The sequence below is a fragment of the Stegodyphus dumicola genome, chromosome 2 (genome assembly GCF_044657685.1).
Source record: "Stegodyphus dumicola isolate Sdum_Otavi_A_Nest chromosome 2, ASM4465768v1".
Classification (NCBI taxonomy): domain Eukaryota; kingdom Metazoa; phylum Arthropoda; class Arachnida; order Araneae; family Eresidae; genus Stegodyphus; species Stegodyphus dumicola.
In genome coordinates this window covers 79,257,036-79,279,653 of record NC_140769.1, presented here as the reverse complement: position 1 = coordinate 79,279,653, position 22,618 = coordinate 79,257,036, and the positions used below count along the sequence as shown (strand labels likewise).

At 33.3% G+C, this 22,618-nt stretch overlaps 1 protein-coding gene across 2 annotated transcripts in view; it reads left to right on the top strand.

The window, feature by feature from the left end:
* Window positions 1-1,911: 1,911 nt before the first annotated feature.
* Window positions 1,912-22,618, top strand: part of Adk2 (Adenosine kinase 2) — a 212,525-nt gene continuing 191,818 nt past the window's right edge. Inside the window, exons 1-2 of one of the 2 annotated variants that reach the window (XM_085810800.1) lie at window positions 1,912-2,068; window positions 3,811-3,885. In XM_085810800.1, coding sequence (XP_085666926.1) covers window positions 2,028-2,068; window positions 3,811-3,885 — 116 coding nt within the window. In that variant the 5' untranslated portion in view covers window positions 1,912-2,027. The remainder of the gene's footprint in view (window positions 2,069-3,810; window positions 3,886-22,618) is intronic. The other variant, XM_085810799.1, reaches the window with a different exon arrangement.

Sequence of the window (22,618 nt, the reverse complement as noted above, 5' to 3'; positions counted from 1 at the left end):
GTTCCTCTGAATTCAGATTACTATACATAATTATGAATATGATATGAAAGCAAAAGCACACATTGATTTATTTTATTGCACTACGATATGAAAGTACACATTGCAAGAAAGAAAGTACAAGAATATTTTTATAGATTACTTGCAATCAATGCACATAAAATAAATACTAAAAAGCTACAGAATAAACCATGTTTGAACATCGATGAGTACAAGGAAGCATAACAAAGCAAATGAAAACAGAAAATAAAGTATTAAATAAATATTTACAGGTGCAAGACACATACTTTTACATATATTATCAATATTTTATATTTTATTCAATTATGTGCTATTTCTAATTTAATAGTCTTTGCTTGATAAGCAAACAGCAAACATAATAATATTTTCCGAATACGTATCCCGAGCTTCTGCTACGGATAATCCCTTAACAGCGAAAAAGTATCACGCTGTCCTCCTAGAAGTAAGGCTACTATAAAGGGTCTCTAGTATCTCTAGTAGTTCTACCTAGAAGAAGTACGTCATCGGATGACAACCATTAAAGTGGTCTATTATAATCAAGGAGGTTAGAACTCATGGAGATGCCCTCCACGCAGTCCAAGTGAAGCCAAAAAAGGGGGGGAGCATGCCCTTAGTAGTCGTGGCTTAGAAAGATTGACGTGCTCTAACCACACCCAATTTTGTTCCTGGTAGTCGTAAAGGATCGCGGATTCTTCATGTCCTCTTTCCCTTACTTTTCTCCCCATTTCATTTTATTTCTACATTATGTAATTGCATCCTGTAATTAATGAATGCTAGCATTAAAAGTATTGTGAACACAGAACAGTAACTATGTACTCGAACTATTATTTGATTATAATTTACTTATTCTGTGCATATATAATTCTCAACTTTTTCATGTTATAAATATTACTTATATTTCGAAAAAACTTAATTTGAATAAACAATGATGGAAATATGTAAACTTTACGTTGTTATTTTAAAACTCACACAACAAATATGACTAAAAATCAAATCCAGTTATTATATATCTACTTGAGCACAAAATAAAATGTAGTTAAACACATAAAAGGTAAGATCTGTAATGTAATTATGATCAGACATAACTAAACTGTTTTCTTTTTCATGGAGTAAACTGTTTTAAAGTTTCATGGAGTAAACTGAAACAGAAAACTGTTTTCTTTTTCATGGAGAGCTAGCCACTCCCCCTCCCCTTGTTTACTTATCGTTTTGCCATCACATATAAGTTAATTACGAGTACCGCTTTTATTATTATTACGAAAAGGTAAATCTGAGAACTATATATTTTTCTTCGTGTACTTTACACAAAGAATCAAACTCTTTCTTGAAGGCCATTGAAACACACATTTCGATTATTCTACTTGTTTATACACGTTTTAAAACATTCTTTTACATGGACATGAAGTCAGAAATGTGGACATTATTTCGCTGCAACAATTCTGTGCCTTTTAGGCCTTTCACATCTACGCATACAAAATCAGAAAACACACTGAGAACTAGAAACCAGCTGGCGTTTTACCTCACTTCCCTTAATGAGATAATCGTTTTCTTGCCCTCACGTGGCGTGGCTTATTTCCTTCCCCGTGCTTCACTTTCTTTGTACTCCAATAGCAGGGACGCCATCTCCATGTATTCTAACCTCCTTGATTATAATAAGCCATTTCTCCCCGTTTTGGCGTTAAGGCTGTTGTCCGAACCTTAGCAGTGCTGACTAATCAGTATAAACAGAAGTATAACGAAGTTATCAGTATGGTATAAATTTTGTTCGTATTCCAACTTTACCTCCACTAGATCCTAGATTGTGAAATTCCGTTTGATAAAAATTGCATAGTACATAAAAATAAGCTTCAGAAACCATACAACCCGCCCTTTTTAAATTTTATCGTGATTTTATTTTCTATGCATGGCAACAATTTCAATTTCTTTCTTAGCGAGCGAAACGAAGACCCGCGAGTATATCCAAATCACTCGTTGTTAAAATTCGTCTGCAAATTCACGTGTCTAGCAAAATGGGAGATCCAGCTGTTAAAATCGGTGAACTCTCTTTCGGGTAATTATTGAACCTTTTATAATTACCCTACTTTTGAAGACGATTAAAATGCACCTTTCGCGTACTGTGTCATAATATCATATTAAATAAAATTCGAGCAAGGAAAAATTTAAATTTTTACGGTTTTTGTATTTTTTTACTTGTCCTTAAAACTAATAATACAGTTTCAGTATCTGCTCAATCAGCTAGAAGCTTTTCATTCGCGAATAGTCAAATAACTTTTTATATGATATTTTGTAATCCTCGACTGTGATTTTTATATAAGGTATCTTATATATATATATATATATATATATATATATATATATTTAAAGGAATGGCGGGCACTTGCCTATTTATCATTGGCCACTCCTAAGGGTAGAAATGATGGCTATTTTATTGTGGAGGTTCAGAAATAGGCGGCCACCGTTGCCTCTTATGATGGGTCGGACAGTTACAACTATGGTTTCTCCGGGATTCGAACCTAGGCCCTTCGGTACCGCAGTAGGCTTCCCCAAGCACTATATACAAGATGTTATTTAACTCTTTGCGAATTAAGAAATTTTACTCCCATCGAGTGGATTATTGAAGCTGCATTATTGGTTTTTTAGAACTTGTAACAAAGTACAGAAATTGTAGGTTGTGTCCTCAGTTCATTTTTAATAGTTATTTTGAGATAGAAAAATATGAACAACAATGTATTTATGTTGAACTAATTTGCACCTTATAATTTTTCTAGCTAATAATATGTTTTTAAATTAAAATTGGTCAGATTAGGGCACATTTAATTATATATACAATAATTAAATCTCCAAGATTTTATCATAAAATTTAAAATGAGGTTTTTTTTTTTTTTTTTTTTTTTTTAATTAATTTTTTTTTTTTTTTATCTGAAGGCTTTAATGCTATTATATTTAATGTGAAGTGTAAAAACATTTATGCTTTTGAAGTACAGCATAGGATGTTTGCATCTGTCTAGAATAATAATTATTGAATTTTTTGAGAGCCATGCAATTTTATCCCCATGTATTTAATTATCATAATTCATTATTACATTGTGTAGAGAAGTATGTATGTGCGATCTGATCTGCATCATCAGCGATTCAAGTAATAGAACAAAACTGGAAGACTGAACAAGGAAAATTGCAAAAAAGTATATTTTCGTAAAAATAAGAATTTTATTTAGCATACTATCTTCCACTTCACCACCTAAAAAGTTCAGAAGAAAAATATTGTATTTAAAATTTTTTTCTAATTATTTCAGTTTTTAAAGAATTTTTTAGCACATCAAGGATGTATTTTTTTGTTTCACTTTAATACTTTGAAAGTTGTGAAAAGATCCTTTAATATTTTATATTTAGGCATTTTTAATACATTTGTTACCAGAAATGTTTTCAAACTGTCAAAAGTCTGAAGTTGGAAGAATAAGAAACGTGGTGTACTCTTTTAGGATACACCCCATTCCTTATTCTTTTTTGTCTTCCTAATTTGGATGATAGCATAGATTGCCTTAAAGATATCTTTATGCATTGTCTTTTCTGTTATTATTTCAATATTTTTAAGGTGTTATGAATATGTTTTGACACTAGTGATATTTATCTTCTACTGATGTACTTAGGATGAAAGTAAAAGTTCACTTGAATTACTTTTGATGAAAGTAAAATTTGATGTATGTATTACTTATTGTATAAAATCTTTTAGAATTTAATGCTTTTGAATTTTACCATTATACTAAAAATATAGATTGTTCTTTCTATTTGTAGAGAAGGCATACTTCTAGGACTTGGAAATCCTTTATTAGATATATCAGCAAATACTGACCATAGTTTCTTGGAAAAGTAAGTTTTTATTTTTTGAATATTATGTTTTAGGTCAGTTATTACCTTCATTACTATAGCATAATTGCTTATACACTTAATCGCTTTTAATATATGTAAGTATATTTTAACTGTTAATTTTATTATTTATGTTTTAAAAGTACTTAAAATAAATAACAGTTCTTTGTCTCAACATTTTCTCAGTATAAAAATGTCAGAGTATTATAAAATGGAATTAGCTAAAAGAATATTAAATAACATATCTAGCAAACAGCTGAAAGTTCTGCAGTTGACTAGAACAATTACATGCAATAAAATAATACTGAGGATTAAGGGTTCTTAAAAATATTTTTAGGAAATGACATGTGAATATTGTTGTATTATATAGTGTGTCGTTTATTTTTACATTCGTGCTTCATGAGTTTGACAAAATTATGCCAAGATCTTGGCATAAATCTAAAATTGTCAAATATGGTTGGGGGCCCACTGTAACAAAGAAGTATTGAAAACCTTTTATTCTAGATCATGAGGTGCCAGATTATCAAAGAAAATATATATTTTATTATTTTTAAAATCTTTTTTATTTAAAAGAATTTAGTAACAATCAGTAATAGTTCCTATTATTAATCCTGATTTATTGCATGTATGCCAACTTTTATGAATTTTTTATAAATTTTTACAAAGATTGTTCTAGTTTTATGAACAAATTGTGCTGTTTTTTGGTAAGGTGCTAGAAATTATGCCAGTCTGGCAATTTTTTGTTAAGTAAGAATGTATGTGAATTGTATGCTGTTGGCAGGCTTTAGGTTATTAATTTTTATTACATCACTTGTTTCATTATTCAATTTTTGTTATTTACTTTCATTTTTATACTCACTTGTTTTATTTCTATTACATCAAAAGCAAGTTTTTCTGTTTTCGAATGTGAAATCTTTTATTGTGCATCTTTAATTTCAATGACTTATTAATCTTTTTTCATGAATTCGAGATCAGTTTATCAGTTTGTGAGTAAAACTTTTAATTCAGTGGTTTGCTATTTCTCTAGAAAATGTAATAACATTATTACAATATCATTGATTTAGTAACAATAAAATTAACATTTCTTTTAAAAACATTAAAATTTAAAAAACATTGATACATTTATTTACTCTGTCAGGGTCCATCAGTGGCAGAGCTGTTAGCATTGGTACTTTGATATGATTTCAAAACCCATCAAATGGACTACTGTATGAAAGGCTTTATGGTTTTCAATATCTTTAAAGTGAACATGGGCCAGGTGTGTGTAAAAAAAATTTTCCATTAGGCATCCCTTCCCTTTGACAGATAACTCTCGTGTGTTTTGCCATGATCCAAACATTTTGTAGAATAATTTCTCTCGTAGTTTAAAATGTCTTTTTCTGACATTTTTGAACATTTGTATTCTGAAGTTTGAACATGGTAATATAAAGTACAATCTCCAAATTACTTTTTAGCAAAAGAGAAGAACTATGGCAATGTTAAAATTTCTTTTGTCTAATTTTCCATTTTTATTTATAATACATTTTCCCCTACATGTTATTGCTTCAAAATATTCAAATATATATCAGTTCTTTCTGTAAAATTCACTGTAAGTTTTTCTCATATTTCCCAAAAATCTTTTGATAATCAGCTGCTTTATTCTCAAAGCAGCTGAACTTCAGTATATTGTATTTGTCATATTTCCCCTGAAATCTTTTGATAATCAGCTGCTTTATTCTCAAAACAGCTGAACTTCAGTATATTGTAGGGAAGGGGAATTCAAGATACAAGCTAGGAAGATGGTAATTATTGTCACAACGCGTACAAAGTTTATGACATGAAATTTAGATTAAAAAATACAGTACAAAGTCTTTAATCCAGAATGATCTATAATCCGGACCTCAAAGCTACAAACTTTCTGCACATTTGTCAACGCATAATGCGTTCACGCATTCGCATAATATGTTAACTCATGCGAGTTTAATGTATAACGGACAGTATAAGCTAGGCTAAAATTATCTATTTCAGTTAATGTTGCATATTATATTGTTTCTTAATCTTCTAATTGGATTTGCCTTATTATTTTTTGCAGACTTAGAGCAATTTTATAAAAAGTAAGCTTGAACTTTCGATTATGTCAAAAAGAGTTTCTGATTCTGGAGCTGCCAAAGGATCTACAAAGCGAAAGCCTTGTCTCGATGTACCGCTTCCGATAGTGAAGAAAGTGACAGAGAGGTTATTGAAAATGAAAAAATTTCGATTGATAAATTAGTCAGTATTCTCGACAGGACTTGAACAGTGGATTTGAACAAGAAATGATGTCTGTTTATCGAATTAAAAAGAAAGTATTAGCACAAAAAACAAAGCAACTTACATTGAAAGAAATGTTTAATAAAGTAAACATATAAATATTAAGCTTTTTTTTTTTTTTTTTTTTTTTTGTAAATTTTGATACCCTTTAGATCATAATTGCTCTTTATTTTGTAAATTACGGTTTCATATTTTTAATTTTATAATTTCTGCATGCCATCCTACCAGATTTAAATTGATGATTTATAATTCGAAAAAACCCTAATCCAGAATCGTCGAAGTCCCAACGAGTCCGGATTAAATACTTTGTACTGTATATGAATGTCCGTGGTTTATTTTAGATTTTAAAAATGAACAAAGAGTTTTGTAGAAGTTTAAGTGAAGTTGTTCAATCAAGCACATAATAGGATCATAAATTTCCATAAATTAATCAATGAATTTTAATTACTATATGAAAGGGTCTCATGCTGAGTTTTATGCAATTAACTTTAACATGAATACTGAAAAGTAAATTATTCGGTAAAAATATATTTACGGGTGCCCCCTTGGCGAAAATTGGCAATTTTGGGTGGTACATAGACCTATTTTCACTTGAAAAAAATATGAGAATTGCACAAACTTGGCATCCCTTGACTTTGTCCATGTACACATCGATCTATTTTCGCTTAAGTCAAAGAATTACCCAATTCTACAGTACAGCCAAACAAAAAATACATAATATCAATAAACTGCATTTTAAATCAAGCAATAAAATAACACAAAAAAAGACATTCATCTTATATATCTAAGGGCTACACAAAGCAAATATGCACTTATCTTATTTAGAAATTTCTAAGTCTTTCAAACTGTGGCACACAAATTTCCGTAACAGCATCCAAAAACTTCCTAAAATTATCTGAACTAGAATTTGTATATCGGCATCGCCGCATAAGTTCACAAGAATAAGAGTAAAAAATATCCTCTCTAGGGTCAATATCCTCCGACGTTCCACCATACGCATTTCCTTCCTTCAAACAGGACACTTATAATGGCTACTAGGTAAACCTTCATTTACCGACATGTCAATTAATGCACTTTTCCCTTTTTGTTCCAAATCATACAGAAATTAAAATTAATCATATAATTATTCAGCGATTCTACTGTCTAAACCACAATCCTGTATGGCTCTCTGTTCCTGGTCAGGAGCCATCCTTTCCAGAGTGTTGTCTAAACCACAAAACAAACAATGTACTTCCTAACCAACACACAAGCCCTTGCAAATCTTTTTCCTGTCATTCAAAATTTACGGTAACACTCAATCGATTAGGTCTTACTAGAGTTTCCATAACATTCAACTACCCAGGTTACCATAAAGAAGCAACAACTGGGCGAAAATGAAATGGCAACTTCGCAATAATACAAGGGACACCCTTCAATCTACTCTAACCGATTATTCTTTCTATTTGTAGCAAAGATATATTTCTGGGACTTGGAAGTCAGTTAGAGTAGATTGAAGGGTGCCTCTTGTATTATCGCAAAGTTGTTGTTTTATTTATGGTAACCTGAGTAGTTGAATGTTATGGAAACCCTATTATGATGTAATCTGTTGTATGATTGCAGTAAATTTTGATTATGGGAAAAGATTTGTAAGGGCTTGTGGTGTGTGTTGGTTAGGAAATAAATTGCTTGCATTGTGATTAAATGGTAGAATGTATAAATGTGGTAAGATTAATTTGAAATTTCTGTACGATTTGGAACAAAGGGGGAAAAGAGCATTCATTAATTGAGTGGTGTGTAGGTGAAGGTTTACTTAGAAGCCATTATAAGTTTCCTGTTTGTAGAAAGGAAAAGTGCATGGTCAAAAGTCGGAGGTTACCGGTCCTGCGAAGAATATTTTTTACTCTTATTTTTGTGAATTTATGTGGCATCGCCAGTATACAGATTCCAGTTCAGATAATTTTAGGAAGTCTTTTTGGATGCTGTTAAGGAATTTTGTTTGACTGAAGAAAGAGAAATTTCTAAATAAGGTAAGTGGATATTTCCTGTGTGTAGTGCTAAGATGAATTTCCTTTTTTATGTTATTTGATCGCTTGATTTAAAATGTAGTTTATTGAGATTATATATTTTTTTATTGGATTTTTAAGTGAATGCAGATCGATGTGTATATGGACAAAGGGAGTACGCAAAATCAAGTTTGCGCAGTTCTCTGATGTTTCTTTAAGTGAAAATAGGTCAATGTATACATGGATAAAGGGAGTGCACAATGCCAAGTTTGTGCAATTCTGTGATGTCTTTTTAAGTGAAAATAGGTCGATGTGTACATAGATACTGAGTTTGTGCAATTCTTTGACTTGCTATTTTTGTCTTTGTGCAGTGGCTATTTTTGACGGAAAAATTACCGTTGCACAAAGCCAAAAATAACAAGTTGCAGAATTGCACAAACTGTGTATCCATGTGCCGCCCAAAATCACCAATTTTCGCCAAAGGGCACCTATAAATATATTTTTTACCTAGAAGTCTTTTATTATTACGAAATGCTTTGGAAAAAAGTAATCAGAAATTTAAGTCTGGTACCTGCTTAAGTCTTTAAAATTAAGTTATCTTTTGTAAACTACAATCAAGGCAAAATAATTCAGAATCTATGTTTTCAGAGTACAGTGCCCACCACTTATTAAACTCGCTGGTTAATAAACACAGCTGCTTATTGCATTGAAATATCCAGGAACCAAAACGAATATATACTAATCGATAGAAAACCGGCTGTGTATTAAACTCATCTCCGCTCCTTATGAAACTCAAACTGGTTAAAGTCTGATTACTCAGAGTTGGAATAAATTGTTTGTGGCCAATAAAAGCTGTTTGTAGTTCATTCATTTGTCTTACAGTTATGTAATGCTTCAATAAAATGGTTTTAACAGAATTTCAGTCAATGCATTAGAAACAAGTTCCCTTGGGGTGCGGGGTACACTTTCCTGTAAGAGACTGTTTGCAAATATTTTTGTCAGGATTAGAGTTGAGAGTGACAGAATACCTTTGACTTATGATTAACAAAAGCAGTCCTCTAGAGGCACTGTAAACAAGGTATTAGATAATTAAGATACAATAAGGTATTAGATTAAAAACGAATGTGTCCTTGGATTAAAGAATGGGTGGTGCTTAAGTGATCACTGGTTCTGTTTCTCGAACTACAGCTGATTGAGGTTGGGTAAGCATACACACATTAAGCTTGCAGGTGTTCTTAGAAAACATGAAATGCTTCCTTACATTATCATTCAATGTCAGTCTTTGATTGGGAAAGGGAAGTGGTGGTTGTAGGCTGAAGGCCCAAGGCGTTTGACTTCTGGAGTACCTTTGCAAATTAATGCAATTACCTCCACAACTTTGATAAAAAAACTGAAGTAATTAAGAAAGAGCAATGGCTAAAGGAAAATGAACGAAATCGTTAAGGGTTTACTGAGAGAGAAGTGAATAAGGAGTCCACGCTAGGGACGAGAAATTCTTTCTGCTTTCAACTTGTTTTCCAAGATTGAAAGAAAGAGAGGTGATAATTAAGGCGAATTCCTGAATGCACTGCGTTAATGGAATCGGAAAGGTTGGAAGACAATCAGCCGGGAAACATATTGTTCCTTCCAAGGCTTGGGAAAGGTAAATTAGGTAGTACGGAAAGCCGCAGAGTTTACTAATGCCTTGGGGCTGAGCAGAGAGGGGGGGAAGGAGTCTTGTGACTAAAAGTTGAATTCATGGAGGGAAAAGCGAAAGACGAAAAGGGGGGAGACAGTCTATTCGTTAGAGGCGAAAAGTTCTCCAACCGCCCGTGGCGAACCGTGAGGAAAGTTAACTGTAGAAAAGACAGAGAAATTTTTGGAGAGGATTTAAAGGGAAAAGCTATGAGCGAAAGTGGCTGAAGTAGAGAGTTAAAATAGTGGAAGTTAAAGGGGGGAGGATTTAAGAGCAAGATTAATTTAATTTTAAAGAGTAAGGGTACTGAAGGGATGAAATGCAAGCTTGTAATTCGTATGAAGGAAATTATAAGTATTTATTTTTAAACGCAAGATGTAATACTGTGGAGAAAAATTATGACTTAAATTATTTTCAAGCTGAGTTACCTATGACTTAAAATTTAAAACTTTGTGTACTAAAATAAAGTAGCTGTGAATTAATTTAAAATCCTATTTTGAAATTAAATTGGATCCTGAGAGTCTGGTCCGTGATATTTGAAAAGGTGAGGTCCTGGCAAATGGGGGAGAATCATATGATTAGCAGTACAGATTTAGGTACCGATGAACGAGGCCAGATTAGGTCTAGCGGGCAATTATAACTAATTAAAAGGTAATTAAGGGTCGCCGGGTTAAGCCCGTGAAGTGCTGGTTGAAAATTAAAATTAGAAAGAATTCCTAGTCAAGCAAACACCTCCGCTTTGGCTTCCTAGGAAAGATGTTGAATGTTCTATCTAGAATGCTCCTAGGTCGCTTAGCGGAGCTGGGCTCCGCTGGGTCATATGCAGGAAGTGAATGCAAGACTGGGTTTTCAATCTGTGATAATCTATTGAAAAACTTGGCCGAATTTTGCCGAAAATAGGTATCAAGGGATAAAATTTTGAGGTCATTATGTAGCACTTCATTACGGACGAAATAATGAGCATTAGTCAGAATACGAAGCGTGACGCTCTGGAATACTTGCACTTTCTTCAGATGGCTGTTAGCTGCAGTTGACCAGACGACGGCTGCGTACGTCAGGATGGGGAGGATGGTACTTTTGTAGAGGAGGATCTTATTGCTGAGATAGAGGTTCCTGGTACGGTTGATAAGAGACATAAGTTGAGTTCTGGTGGTTCTTGCTTTGGCTATTGTATAGTTGATATGAGTATTCCAGAGCAGGTTCGCGTCCAGATAAACTCGTAGATATTTGAAAGTATCCACCCAGGGTATCTCTTCTTCAAATAACCTGAGTGGTGGGAGTTGACTTTGGACGTTCCTCTTTCTGGAAAAGAAAACGGTGGCGGCACTCTCAGCGACATTAATTTTGATTTTCCAGGTAATGAGCCAGGACTCCAAGTCTGTTAAATACAGCTGTAGGTGATTGAGAGTGGCATGCAGTGTTGAGTGCTGTGAAATGATGGCTGTAATGTCTGCATAAAGTGCTAGATCGACACTAGTTGATTGTGGTATGTCATTTACATACAAGTTGAAGAGTGTTGCGCTAAGAATTCCTCCCTGTGGGACGCCAGCCAGGATAGGCCAAGGAGAAGAAACAGAGTTTTTAATTTTGACAGAAAAGGAACGATTATTGAGATAAGAGTGCATCAAGTGCACAAATTGAGCCGAAATTTCAAGTCGCATGAGCTTGAATAAAATTCCGATATGCCAACACCTGTTGAAAGCCTTTGTTACGTCTAAATAAACTATAGCTGTATGCTTTCCACTGCGAGATCCTGTTTGAATGATTTCTACTAACCTCAGTAGCTGGGTCTGAGTTGAGTGCTTTGCACGAAAACCGAATTGTTGAGGAATAAGAATATTTCGGTTATGGCAGAAATCATTCAGGTATCTAAGCAGTATAGCTTCGTAAATCTTACTAAGTGAAGACAGGAGGCTGATCGGCCTATAATTTTGAGGGACCTTTGGGTCCATTCCAGGTTTCAAAATAGGAATGACTAAAGCATTCTTTCAGCTATCAGGATAATATTTTAACCTTAGGATTGAGTTTATCAAAACTGCTAGGTAAAATATAAATTTGATTGGTAAATTTTTAATCATGCGATTAGAAATCCGATTTTTGACAATTGCAGAAATCTCAGTCATTGTTGTGGTAATGGGTTCCTCAGATTGTGTATCTGAGGAGAGAAATTCTTCAACTTGGTGTTGGACTTCATGCGTGTGCGTTGCACAGGAATCGAACATGAGTCCGGTGTTCAGTGAAAATTGTGTTTGAAGACTCTCCGCGATGCGTTCAGCCTTCTCTGTGTCTGTTAATGCCATCCGGTCATTGACCGTGCCCATTAGGGGGGGGGGAATGTCATGTTTTGGTTTGTGAAGCCATGCGCTAGCTACCCAAAGGCTATTGTCAGAAGTCTTTAAGGACTTAAGATAATTTGAGTATTTATCGTCTGCGTACTTCTTAATGTCAGACTTGATCTCATTCTGGATTCTTCGCAGTTGTACTCGAAAGGTTTCCAAACGTGTATTTTGCCAATCTCTGCGAAGATGATTTTTAATTTTGATTTTTTCCTTAATGAAGTCAGGTAATTTATAATGATTAGGCCTGAATTTGGGCTTGGAAGCAGCCGTAAACGCACTTCCCAGTGTTTGGTTGAGCCTGATATTCTGAAGGAAAAAGAAAAGAAAGCATTTGCAGTTATAATTATGAAGTGATATGTTGACTTGACAAAAATACAATCATCCTGATATCAAGAAATGGGAATTTTGGATCTGAACAAATCACTGGACGAAAAGTTTATTTGTTGTGTGCATGACTTGTAACATGTTTAAAATGCCCAAGTGAAATAATTTAAGCCTGAATAAACTGCTGAGAGATTATAATATTTTTGGTAAATGCAACCAAAGAGAAACAGCTTTTAAAATGTGGATTTCCCAATAGCATTATGCAATTTGCTGAAACTAAGAAATAAAATTGATAAAGATATTAGATGATAAATTGATACTGATAAAGAACTAGTTAAAAATGCAAATGTCTCGAGGCACAAAAAGGATGGAAAATCGAGAGAGGTTGCACTCTTCTAGAATAGTTTCAAGCAATGAGACTAAAAATGTTCTGATTTCTAGAGCTGTTTCAACGACAAAAGGTATAGAATTTGCTAAAATACTAGGTTAAAATGCCCACTGATGGATGGCTGACACTTATGCCCACTGATGGATGGCTGACACTTATGCCCACTGATGGATGGCTGACAAGATGGAAAGAGAGAAATAACTTTGTTTATTGAAATTTCATGATGAGAAGCAAGGGGCAGCTCATCATTTGTTTGAGAAATGGATAAATGATGTTTTATCGAGGCTTCTAAAAGAATAAAACCCAAATGAAATTTATAATACAACTGAATCTGGTTTGTTTTACAGGGCATTATTACCAGAGCACATGTTAATATTTAAGTTTGAAACAACAGCTGGTTTTCAGAAATTAAAAGAACAAGTTACTGTGCTATTAACATGTAGTATACATGCAAAATTAAAAGGGTGATGGTGGTTGTTGGAAAGAGTAGAAAATTTCAATGTTTTAAAGGAGTGAAGAATTTACCTTTAATTACCATAATAGCAAGAATGCATGGATGACAAGCAGTATTTTTATTGATTTCTTTCTGAAATGAGAGTGACTATAAAATAAACTATAAACAATAAAACTATGAAATAGTTTTTCATAGTTTTACTGTTAGATAACTGTGCTGCACAGGCCTTTGATATTGTTTTGAAAATCATGAAATAGGTGTTTGTTCCAGCAAGTATAACTTCTGTCATTCAGACTTTCAAGGACCAAGATATTCACTTTCAAGCACCAAGGTATAAAAGCTTTTAGATATAATTACATAAAAGGTACCATTCAAAAAATGATAAACAAAATTGAATCTGGTGAAAATGTAAGCACTTTGAAGGAGAAAACAGAATCAATATTTTTGCTAGAGGCTATGTATATTATGGTCATTGCATGGTAAGCAGTCTCCCAAAACACATTTAGGAATTGCTCTAGAAAATGCAGCATTTATTTATAAGCCACAGAGGAGTGGCTGTTTCTAATATTTTAGAAAAGAGTGAGGGAATAATGAATATTACTTTTTGGAATACCTTGAAATTGATGATGATTTTGAGAAAGGATGTAAAAACACTGGCTACGATATCATGGAGAGTGTTAAAAGAGCTGCAGAAACTGCAGCTGACACAAAGTGATTCAGAAAGTGACTATTTGCCACAGCTGAATCGAGAAACACACTATAAACTCTGAGAACTATTGAATTGAAAGCTGGAGATCAGGAAAGCTACCAACAGTTTTATGAATTCAAAATAGGGTTGAGAGAGTGTTGGTGAACAATGTAAAAATACAAGCAGAGCAATTCTTTATAAAAGTTTAAAACTTCTTCAGATATGTAACAAAAAATAAATTTTTTGCAATTAATTTAATTTTAGCATCAATTTTTAATTAATAATTTTGGTATTGATTATTAGATTAGTTAGTTACTATCTAAATAATTTCAATTTTGATATCGTAATTTGCTATATTGAAATCGGAGTTTATCAAACTCGTGCACTTAATGAGCACAAATATGCTTGAATAAAAGTAATTTTAGTAAGCAGTGAGTATTTTATTTTAAAAAGATATGTGTAAGTTAACAGCTTCTTCTGCTTCTATCATTGAAACATTTTTATAATCATCCTGCAATTTTGCTTCATCTAATGAGGATTTTATATCTGTCACAATTTTGGCATTTGTTAAAATCCTGCCTATAGCAGCTAAGTATCCACTTTCAAGGAATCATCAAGTGATATTTTAAGATTTAATTTCTTTTTAAGAATTTCTTTCTATTTTGAAACTGTTGAGCTCAATAATTTGGTTTGCTTTCTTTAAAAACTGGTTTGAAGAACCATTTTCTTGTCTCTCTTCTAACAATTCTCCAAAGTCATCATAGCAGTGTTGTATACAAGCATAGTATACAACACTTATGATAGATGAAAATGTACCTTTATCAAGAGCATTTAAAATTTCATAAGTAATAACTTTATCTATTATCAGCTGTAAAATTCCAGGTGATTCCTTGATTAAAATGTAACTTTGATGTCATATTAGAAAAAAGAAATTTTATTACAATATCTGCTTAGTTTGGGTAACTGAAGGGAGTTTTACAATTATCATTCCCCCCCATTATATATACTTTTTATTTTGTGTCCTGCATAGATAACGAGATTATCTACGAGATAGTGGTGGCCTTAAACTTTAACGCAGATATTGTAAATAGCTGTCATCTCGGAATTTAGTTTCGTCCTTTTGTAATATTTGAATATGGGCATGCATAAGACATAAAGTAGCTCAGTATCTAAAACCCATGGCTCTGAAAAAAGAAAGTGGAAGATTTTTTTTTTTTCTTTTTCTATAGTCAGGGTTTGTCAACTTAGTCAATCAAAAATTTCTCTAGGCATCTTGTCAGGCTTTATTGTTTGTTTTATAATTATTTATTTAGGGATGATTTAACCTTAGATGAACACCTTTATTTTGTAACTTATCCACTTATTATTAGATTTGAAAGTGTTTTAGCTTCATTCTGATTTGCTGCTAAGTCACTTGCTCTTTGCGTTTTTTCTTTTTAAAATTTTCATACCTTTTCTGTCTCTTGTATATAGCTGTTTCATTATTTCACCAAATTGAAAGTTCTCTCTGAGTTTTAATTTTTATAAAGCATCTTGAACAAATCAAATATCAGAATGTATGTAGAATGTATGTATGCATGTATGTAGAATGTATGTATGCAAGCAATCAGAATGTATGTATGCATAATTTGAAGAATAAAGGCAAAAATTGGGAAAATGTAATAACATCCTATGCCCTTTAGTTATTACATAGACAAGTATACTGTAGCTAATTATCTAAATATTTGTCAAACTATCAAGTACTGTTGTGTTATCTGTGTTGAGACAGTATATGATTGCAACTTTCTCTTTGCTGATATTGTAACATAGTTAATAAAACTAATTTTTTCCGCAATGGCGGGTACTTGGGTATAATGGCACTGGCCACTGCTAAGGCTCCAAGTGGTGGTCTTTTTATTGTGGAGGCACCTAATAAGAGGCCACTGCTACCTCCTATGAAGGAACAGCCAATTTTACATCCATGCCTTCTCCGGGATTCGAACCCTGACCCTTTGGTATTGCAGTCAGGCTCCCCTAACCACTATACCGTCTGGGCGACTAATACAATTAAATAAAATATACATTTTGAAAAGGGAGAAAAATGAATGAGGGAAGTTTTATTTCTTTATTTTTAATTATTCTCTTTGATTAAAAAAAAAACATGTTTAATAGTTGTACAGAGATTGGAACAAAATGTCGCCACATGGTCGCCAAGTGTGGCGACTGTTGGCCAAAACCAATTACCAGCTTGGCGATATCTGACTTATTTAGCAAGATAGCCATTTACTCAGTGTTAAATAGACCTGCTCCTGTATTCTTACCTTTCCGGCAAACTCCGTCTCTCTAAATTTACATGTCACATTGGATGAAAAAATGCAACAATATCACATATAATTGCACTAAAATCATCTATTTATGTACAAAATTTCTAACATTGCCCCCTTCCAAAGACTGCATATCTCGAGCAGTACAATCCCTGGACAGAAAGCCATAAAAAATACTGGACTAAAGCAAATAAATACAATACTTAAACGACAGAAAATGCAGTAAATGACATAAAACAAATCAAATGCTAAAGCAATAAATGCATACATTTATAAATTCATGAACAAATAGGACCATAGTCGTAGTATACTATTTGCATTATATACACCGTGGGGGCTTGCAAACTACGGCCATAGTAGGGGGATAGCCTATCATGATGAACGACTTTAGGCTTAGAATTTGATGACTAACGGATCCAAACTACGAAGTCGCTCAGCATTTTTAGGGCTGTGTAAGGACCGTCCCAAGGTCACTAGAAGAGAGTCCTTTCCGTCGAATAAGATTCCATAACCACACCTAGTCACCTTCGAAGAATCCATATCCTGTACCTCTAGTGTCATATTGAGTCTTCATCCTCTTCTTCGCCAAGCTGGCTTGCTCTCGTGTAAAACTATGCATCACTTCATCCTCACATCCTTTTGTCCACAAGAACGTTTTGCTTTCTGTCTGTCAGTTTGTTGAAGGGCTCTTGCGATGGAAGAAATGTCCTTCACAAATCTCCTATAGTAGGTGCAAAGCTCCAGGAAATTTCTTAGCTGATGGATATTTTCGGGACGTCCCCAGTCTTTAACTGTTGACACGTTTCTGGGTCTGCACACACACATTCGCTAGAGATGACATGTCCGATGTAAATCACTTCCTGTCTGAATATTATACATTCAACGAGACTCAGCTTCAGATTGGTTTCTTTCAGCTTCTGAAGCACTTTTCTAAGATTTTCTTCAAAACTTGCCGACGGTAATGATGTCATCCAGGTGTATCAGACAGGCTTCGTAGGAAAGATTTTACAGCATGGTCTCCATAAGGCCTGCTGCCGGTGCATTACATAATACAAACTGCACGGCGCATTACATAATACAAACTTCAATATCGTGACCTTTCAAATTTCTTGGCCGGTAGTGAATGCTGTCTTTTCTCGGTCATCAGGGTGTATCTCTACCTGCCAATATCTACTTGCTTCTAGAATGTGGTCAGTTCTAGGAAGAGGGTAGCTGTCTTTTTTCGTGACCCCGTTAAGCCTTGGTTAATCATCGCAAAATCTAGTTGAACCACTCTTTCTTTCTGACCAGGACGATGGGAGAGGACGAAGGACTTACTGAAGGCTGGATAACGTCACTTTCTTGCATTTCCTTTAGATGTTTTTCTAGCGCTTCACATTTATCAATCCGTAGACGTCTTGAATGTTGCTTGATTGGTGGATGATCCCCCGTTGTCAATTCTGTGCTATGTCAAATTGGTTTGAACTGCCTCAGAAGACGAACGGGAGAAAACATCTTGAAATTCTCGAATGACACGTTAGGCAGCACTTCTCTTCATCGCTTAGTTGTGCATTTTGAAACAAGTCCGATATTAGGGTCTTCGAAGACACAGAAATTGGCGGATTCTTGGATCATTTAATACAGGTCACAGGAGTACATGCAGCAACCACTTCGCCTTTTTTAATCATTCTCGCTTCATAACTGACGTTGACAACTCTCACCTGGATAACTGTCCCTGAGAATACTAATACATTTTACGAGGTGTTACAGTTCTTGGTATATTCCATTACACTGTACTGGAAATATCTCTTTTCAGCTATAGATCCAAGAAGTAAATACTCTGTTCTTGCTGGTACTGGGATATTATCTTGAGCTATGATTTGGTGGGCAGATTTAACTCCTTCATCATTAATTCCAAATGGGGTTATGTTCTCATAAGCGGAGTGCAGTTCGTATTTTTAAAGTACAAAGAAACATTGGATTTCCGTAAAAAGTCTAATCCGAGTGTGCAAGGATCTGTAATATTTGCTACATATGCTGTGTGATGATAGGTGTCATTTCCAGACATGATATTTACCTTTAATTTTCCATCGATGTTGATTTTACCACCGGACACAGTCTGGAGGTTAAGGCATGGCAGCATGCAGATGAGTTTACCTTTCAGTTGTTGCACCAGATCTTTTCGGATGATGGTAACATTGGCTTCTATGTTGGTAACATTGTCTGATCATATTGAAAGGAACTCCATTGATGTGTCCCACGATGAAGAGTCTTCACATTGTATGGCAACCTCCGTCCCGTGAGAAGGTCACTTAGTTCACTCCTCCTTACTGGAAGCGGTTTAAGCTTCCGGGCCCTGTAGTGTTGTGCAGCTCTTTCGTATGTGGCCTTTAGCACCACTGTTCCAACATTAAGAGTTGGTTTGTTGCCACTCCCATTCGCGTAATGGCAAACTGCACATTGAGTTGAACAGTGTTAAGCGAATTTCGCTTACTGCGCATGCTTGATGGTGTACCTTTGGTGCGGGAAGAAATATTGGCGACTAAAAGCAACCCTACGCTAGCTTATTCGTGATCTCCATGGCTGTCGAGTGTGGGCGAATGATGTGTACAACTGCAATGTTGTGGAACTTTGTTTATTAGTTATTTTAACGTTCATACCGATTGCACTTGCTTATTTTTCTAATATGTTTCATTTTAATTTGTGTAACAGTGCATTTAATAATTGCTACCATATATTGTGCTTAATAATTCGTTATTTAGATGTAATTTGTTTACATGTTATAATTCTCAGTAATGTAAACTGGATTTTCCTGCTTAGTTTGTTAACGTATATTCGCGCTTTTATTTCTTATTTAAAAGAATTAAATAAACAGCATTTTTGAATTGTAAAATTTCTTCAATGTTATTTGCAAACACTTGCTGTATTTTTTACGTATGTCCGTGTTTCTTTACGTATGTACGAATGGAACGTATGGTAAATTCTGAGTTGTTTTTATTCCTTAAAAGTGTAATGAATAAAATTTCAACTAATATATCCTAAATTTCAGTCTTTTGAGCAAAAATTCGTACAGTTCCAAAGTAAAGTGCAGAATTTCATAAGTATAACATATTACATTTTGAATGCAAACACTGCTTCACATTATTTCGTAATAATTATTTACATCTCCTCCATCTATGCCTGTATCAATTTTTTCATTGGGTTATTTGTCAATATATCCTGGTAGAATTAGAAATATATTATTAGAAAAGGTTTTTCCTGTATCATCTGCAAGGAACAGAAATTTAAAGCGATGAATTATTGGAATGAATTTGAGTCAGCATTTGAAGTTATTTAGAATTCCACTGCAGTGGAAAATATGTTATTTAGATTTCTGTTGCATTAAAAATTATTTAAAAGCTGCATAGAAATATTATTTTGAAATGCAAATATTTTAAGTACCAAAATTAAAAGTATTTAAAAGGTAGCTATTGTCATTGATGATAGATTAATTGACTTGTCAAGGGAAACAAACCAAGTCTTCAGTACATAAACAATATATTTTTTATTCTGGGGGTTGAACATTGTTATTAATGGTGATATAATCAAATAAATAACAAAGAATCTGCAAGTTTAACGTATTTTACCATTTCTTTGAATTTAGATATTTTTCCGAATATTCCAAGCATTTAAAAGAAATATATTTCACAATGTTTTACATATTTTGTAACTGTGAATGTATTCGTAGTTCCGGAAGTTCTGAATATTTGCAGAAACACATATTTCGGTCTATGATTTAGCTGGCTTCGTAAGTTAAGAAATAAATTTTTCTTTAATATTAACAAATGATTTTATATTAATAAGAAATTGGTACATTTGTAATTCCCCCAAAAATTCTTTAAGACTGGCAAATACGTACATAAATTTGATTCCCCCCCCAGTATGTGTGACGAATACGTTCCATTAGACTTCGTTATTATTTTGTAACAGCTCTACTTATTGCCAAAATTGGATCTTTATGCATATATATATAATGCATACAACATACATGCAAAGTTATGATAGCTGTTAATATATCATAATTGACTAGACATTACGAATACTGTTTCTCTTTCAAGACATGTACTTTCAAATGTTTTCATAACAACTTCTGTATTTATTTAGAATTGCCATGAATTTCGGTCTTGACGAGTCTTCGACCCGAGGGTCTTTACTCCTACATTATTTCCCCTACTGGGGCAGTCTTGGTACGCATAAATTTTCCTTAAAAAAGAAGCATGTTAACATCTTTAAGAACAGGAGGAAGGCGAGCGTGTCACCATCTATTGACGGTGGAAGTAATAAGCGTCTTGGAGTTTAATAAGCAGGCCGAACGTAGTAGAGGTTACCACAATTGTACGGATGAAAGTGAAATTGTTGCATAAGAGAAAATGAGTATATCAAGTGTGGTGAACGTAGCGAAGTGGTGAGGAGAGTAATATTATCCATATGGTCACTGGAGGTGAAATTAAAATTTTTTGCAGGTCATGTGATGCGATATATACAAGTCCTTTGCGGTTTAAGGTTCTGCTGAGGATCGAACCCTGAATGCTATGAGTAGCGAAGTAGTGAGGGGTGACCGCTCGGCTATGAAGAAAATTTATTTAGAAAAAATTCTACTGATAAAATACTACACACAGAAATATTTTTAAAATGGTGTTTAAAAATGCTGTTGATTTTTCAGAGACACAGTAACAATTTAACTGGTTATAACCTTAACAGAGCAGATGTCAAACAGAAAAAGAAATGCTCAAATGCCAAATTAAAATGTTTGATCATAAAACAAATGTAATTACAGTTAACTTATTTTCGAACTTGATTGATTATCAAGTATAAGTTAATGTTTATTAAAAGAATTTCATGAAAACAACCTAAATTGGAAGTACAATGAAAATAGTAGATTTTATTTTACCTAAATAGCTTAGTACAATGATTTTGTCAATGTATTCATTATGTTTATTTATGGGAAATTAACAGAATGTAACCTATGTTATGAATATAAAGGTAATTTTTATTTTTAACTCTCGCTAATTAAATATAAAACATTTACAAAAGTTTGAATATTTGGTGTAAAATTTGATTTTTCATTATTAAGATTAAATGCCTTTTCCACCGATTACTTTTCTTGATTTAATAAATCTCCTTTTAGTCTTTCTTACACCTTATACGAGTTTCACCCACTTTGGTAATGTATACTGTGTGAGAACTCTGAAAAACTTAAGCGACTTCTCATTATGTTTTGGAAATTACAACAGAGGTTTGGAATATGTGTAAAAAAAAAAACCCTTTTATAGACTCTGACAAATTAACAGAGTGCACAGCGTGTTCATACAAAATCAGCCAGCATTTATGACGTAAATCAAAAGTAACGAAATGAATTCAACTAAGTAAATTTTAGTTAGTCTGAAGGCTACACAGAAAGAAACTGCACAAATTATCTCAGACCTAATATTATAGTATGATATTCAAATAGATTCTCCCATCTAAAACCTCTTCCTTTCAATACTACTGCTTTCTACCTCATTCGAAAACACTCAAAATTAGCATTCTGGCAGGAAAATGGAAAGGAAGAAAGAAAAGCTAATTATCATAAAATAGCTGGTTAATAAAAATAAATGAGAACTCTACAACCTCAATTTACTATTTTAATTTAGCCATTTTCATTTTTATGCAGCCTTTATATCGAAGTATGCATTTGTTTTGGTGTCAATAAACTTAATTCTTTCATTTTTTACCCGATTACGTAACATCACATGCGACAGTTGTAAATATGAAAAACACATGCATATATCCAGCAGCATGTTAATTTCTTTTGAATATATAGTGTCTGTAATCTGCAAAGAAAACTGTAAATTCAAAATACAGGATGTAAACATAGGTCTCCTGTTGGATAATATAAGAAAGTCACACTTTCTGGTATTACTATTTTTTATTATTTGTAGGGCCTTAGGTCCTACAAATAATAAAAAATAATAATTAAAAATTAAACACTGTGTAGAGAGTAAAAAGCATAACGCAGAAACTTGTTGAAAAATTAACATGTATATCACTTTGCCCGAGTGTTATGGTCAGAATCCCATTCTGTATAATAATATATGCATGTGACTCTATTAGGTGTTGCTAATTAAATTAACATTTAAATATTTCAATGAAATATTAAGAGAATGAGAAAAATTATGAATACTACTTACTATATGATATGAATTTTTTTTAAAGTGAGCTAATTAATAAACAAAGAGCAAAATATATAGTTCCATATTCTTTACACTGAAGTGTACTTCATGCTTATTATATCAT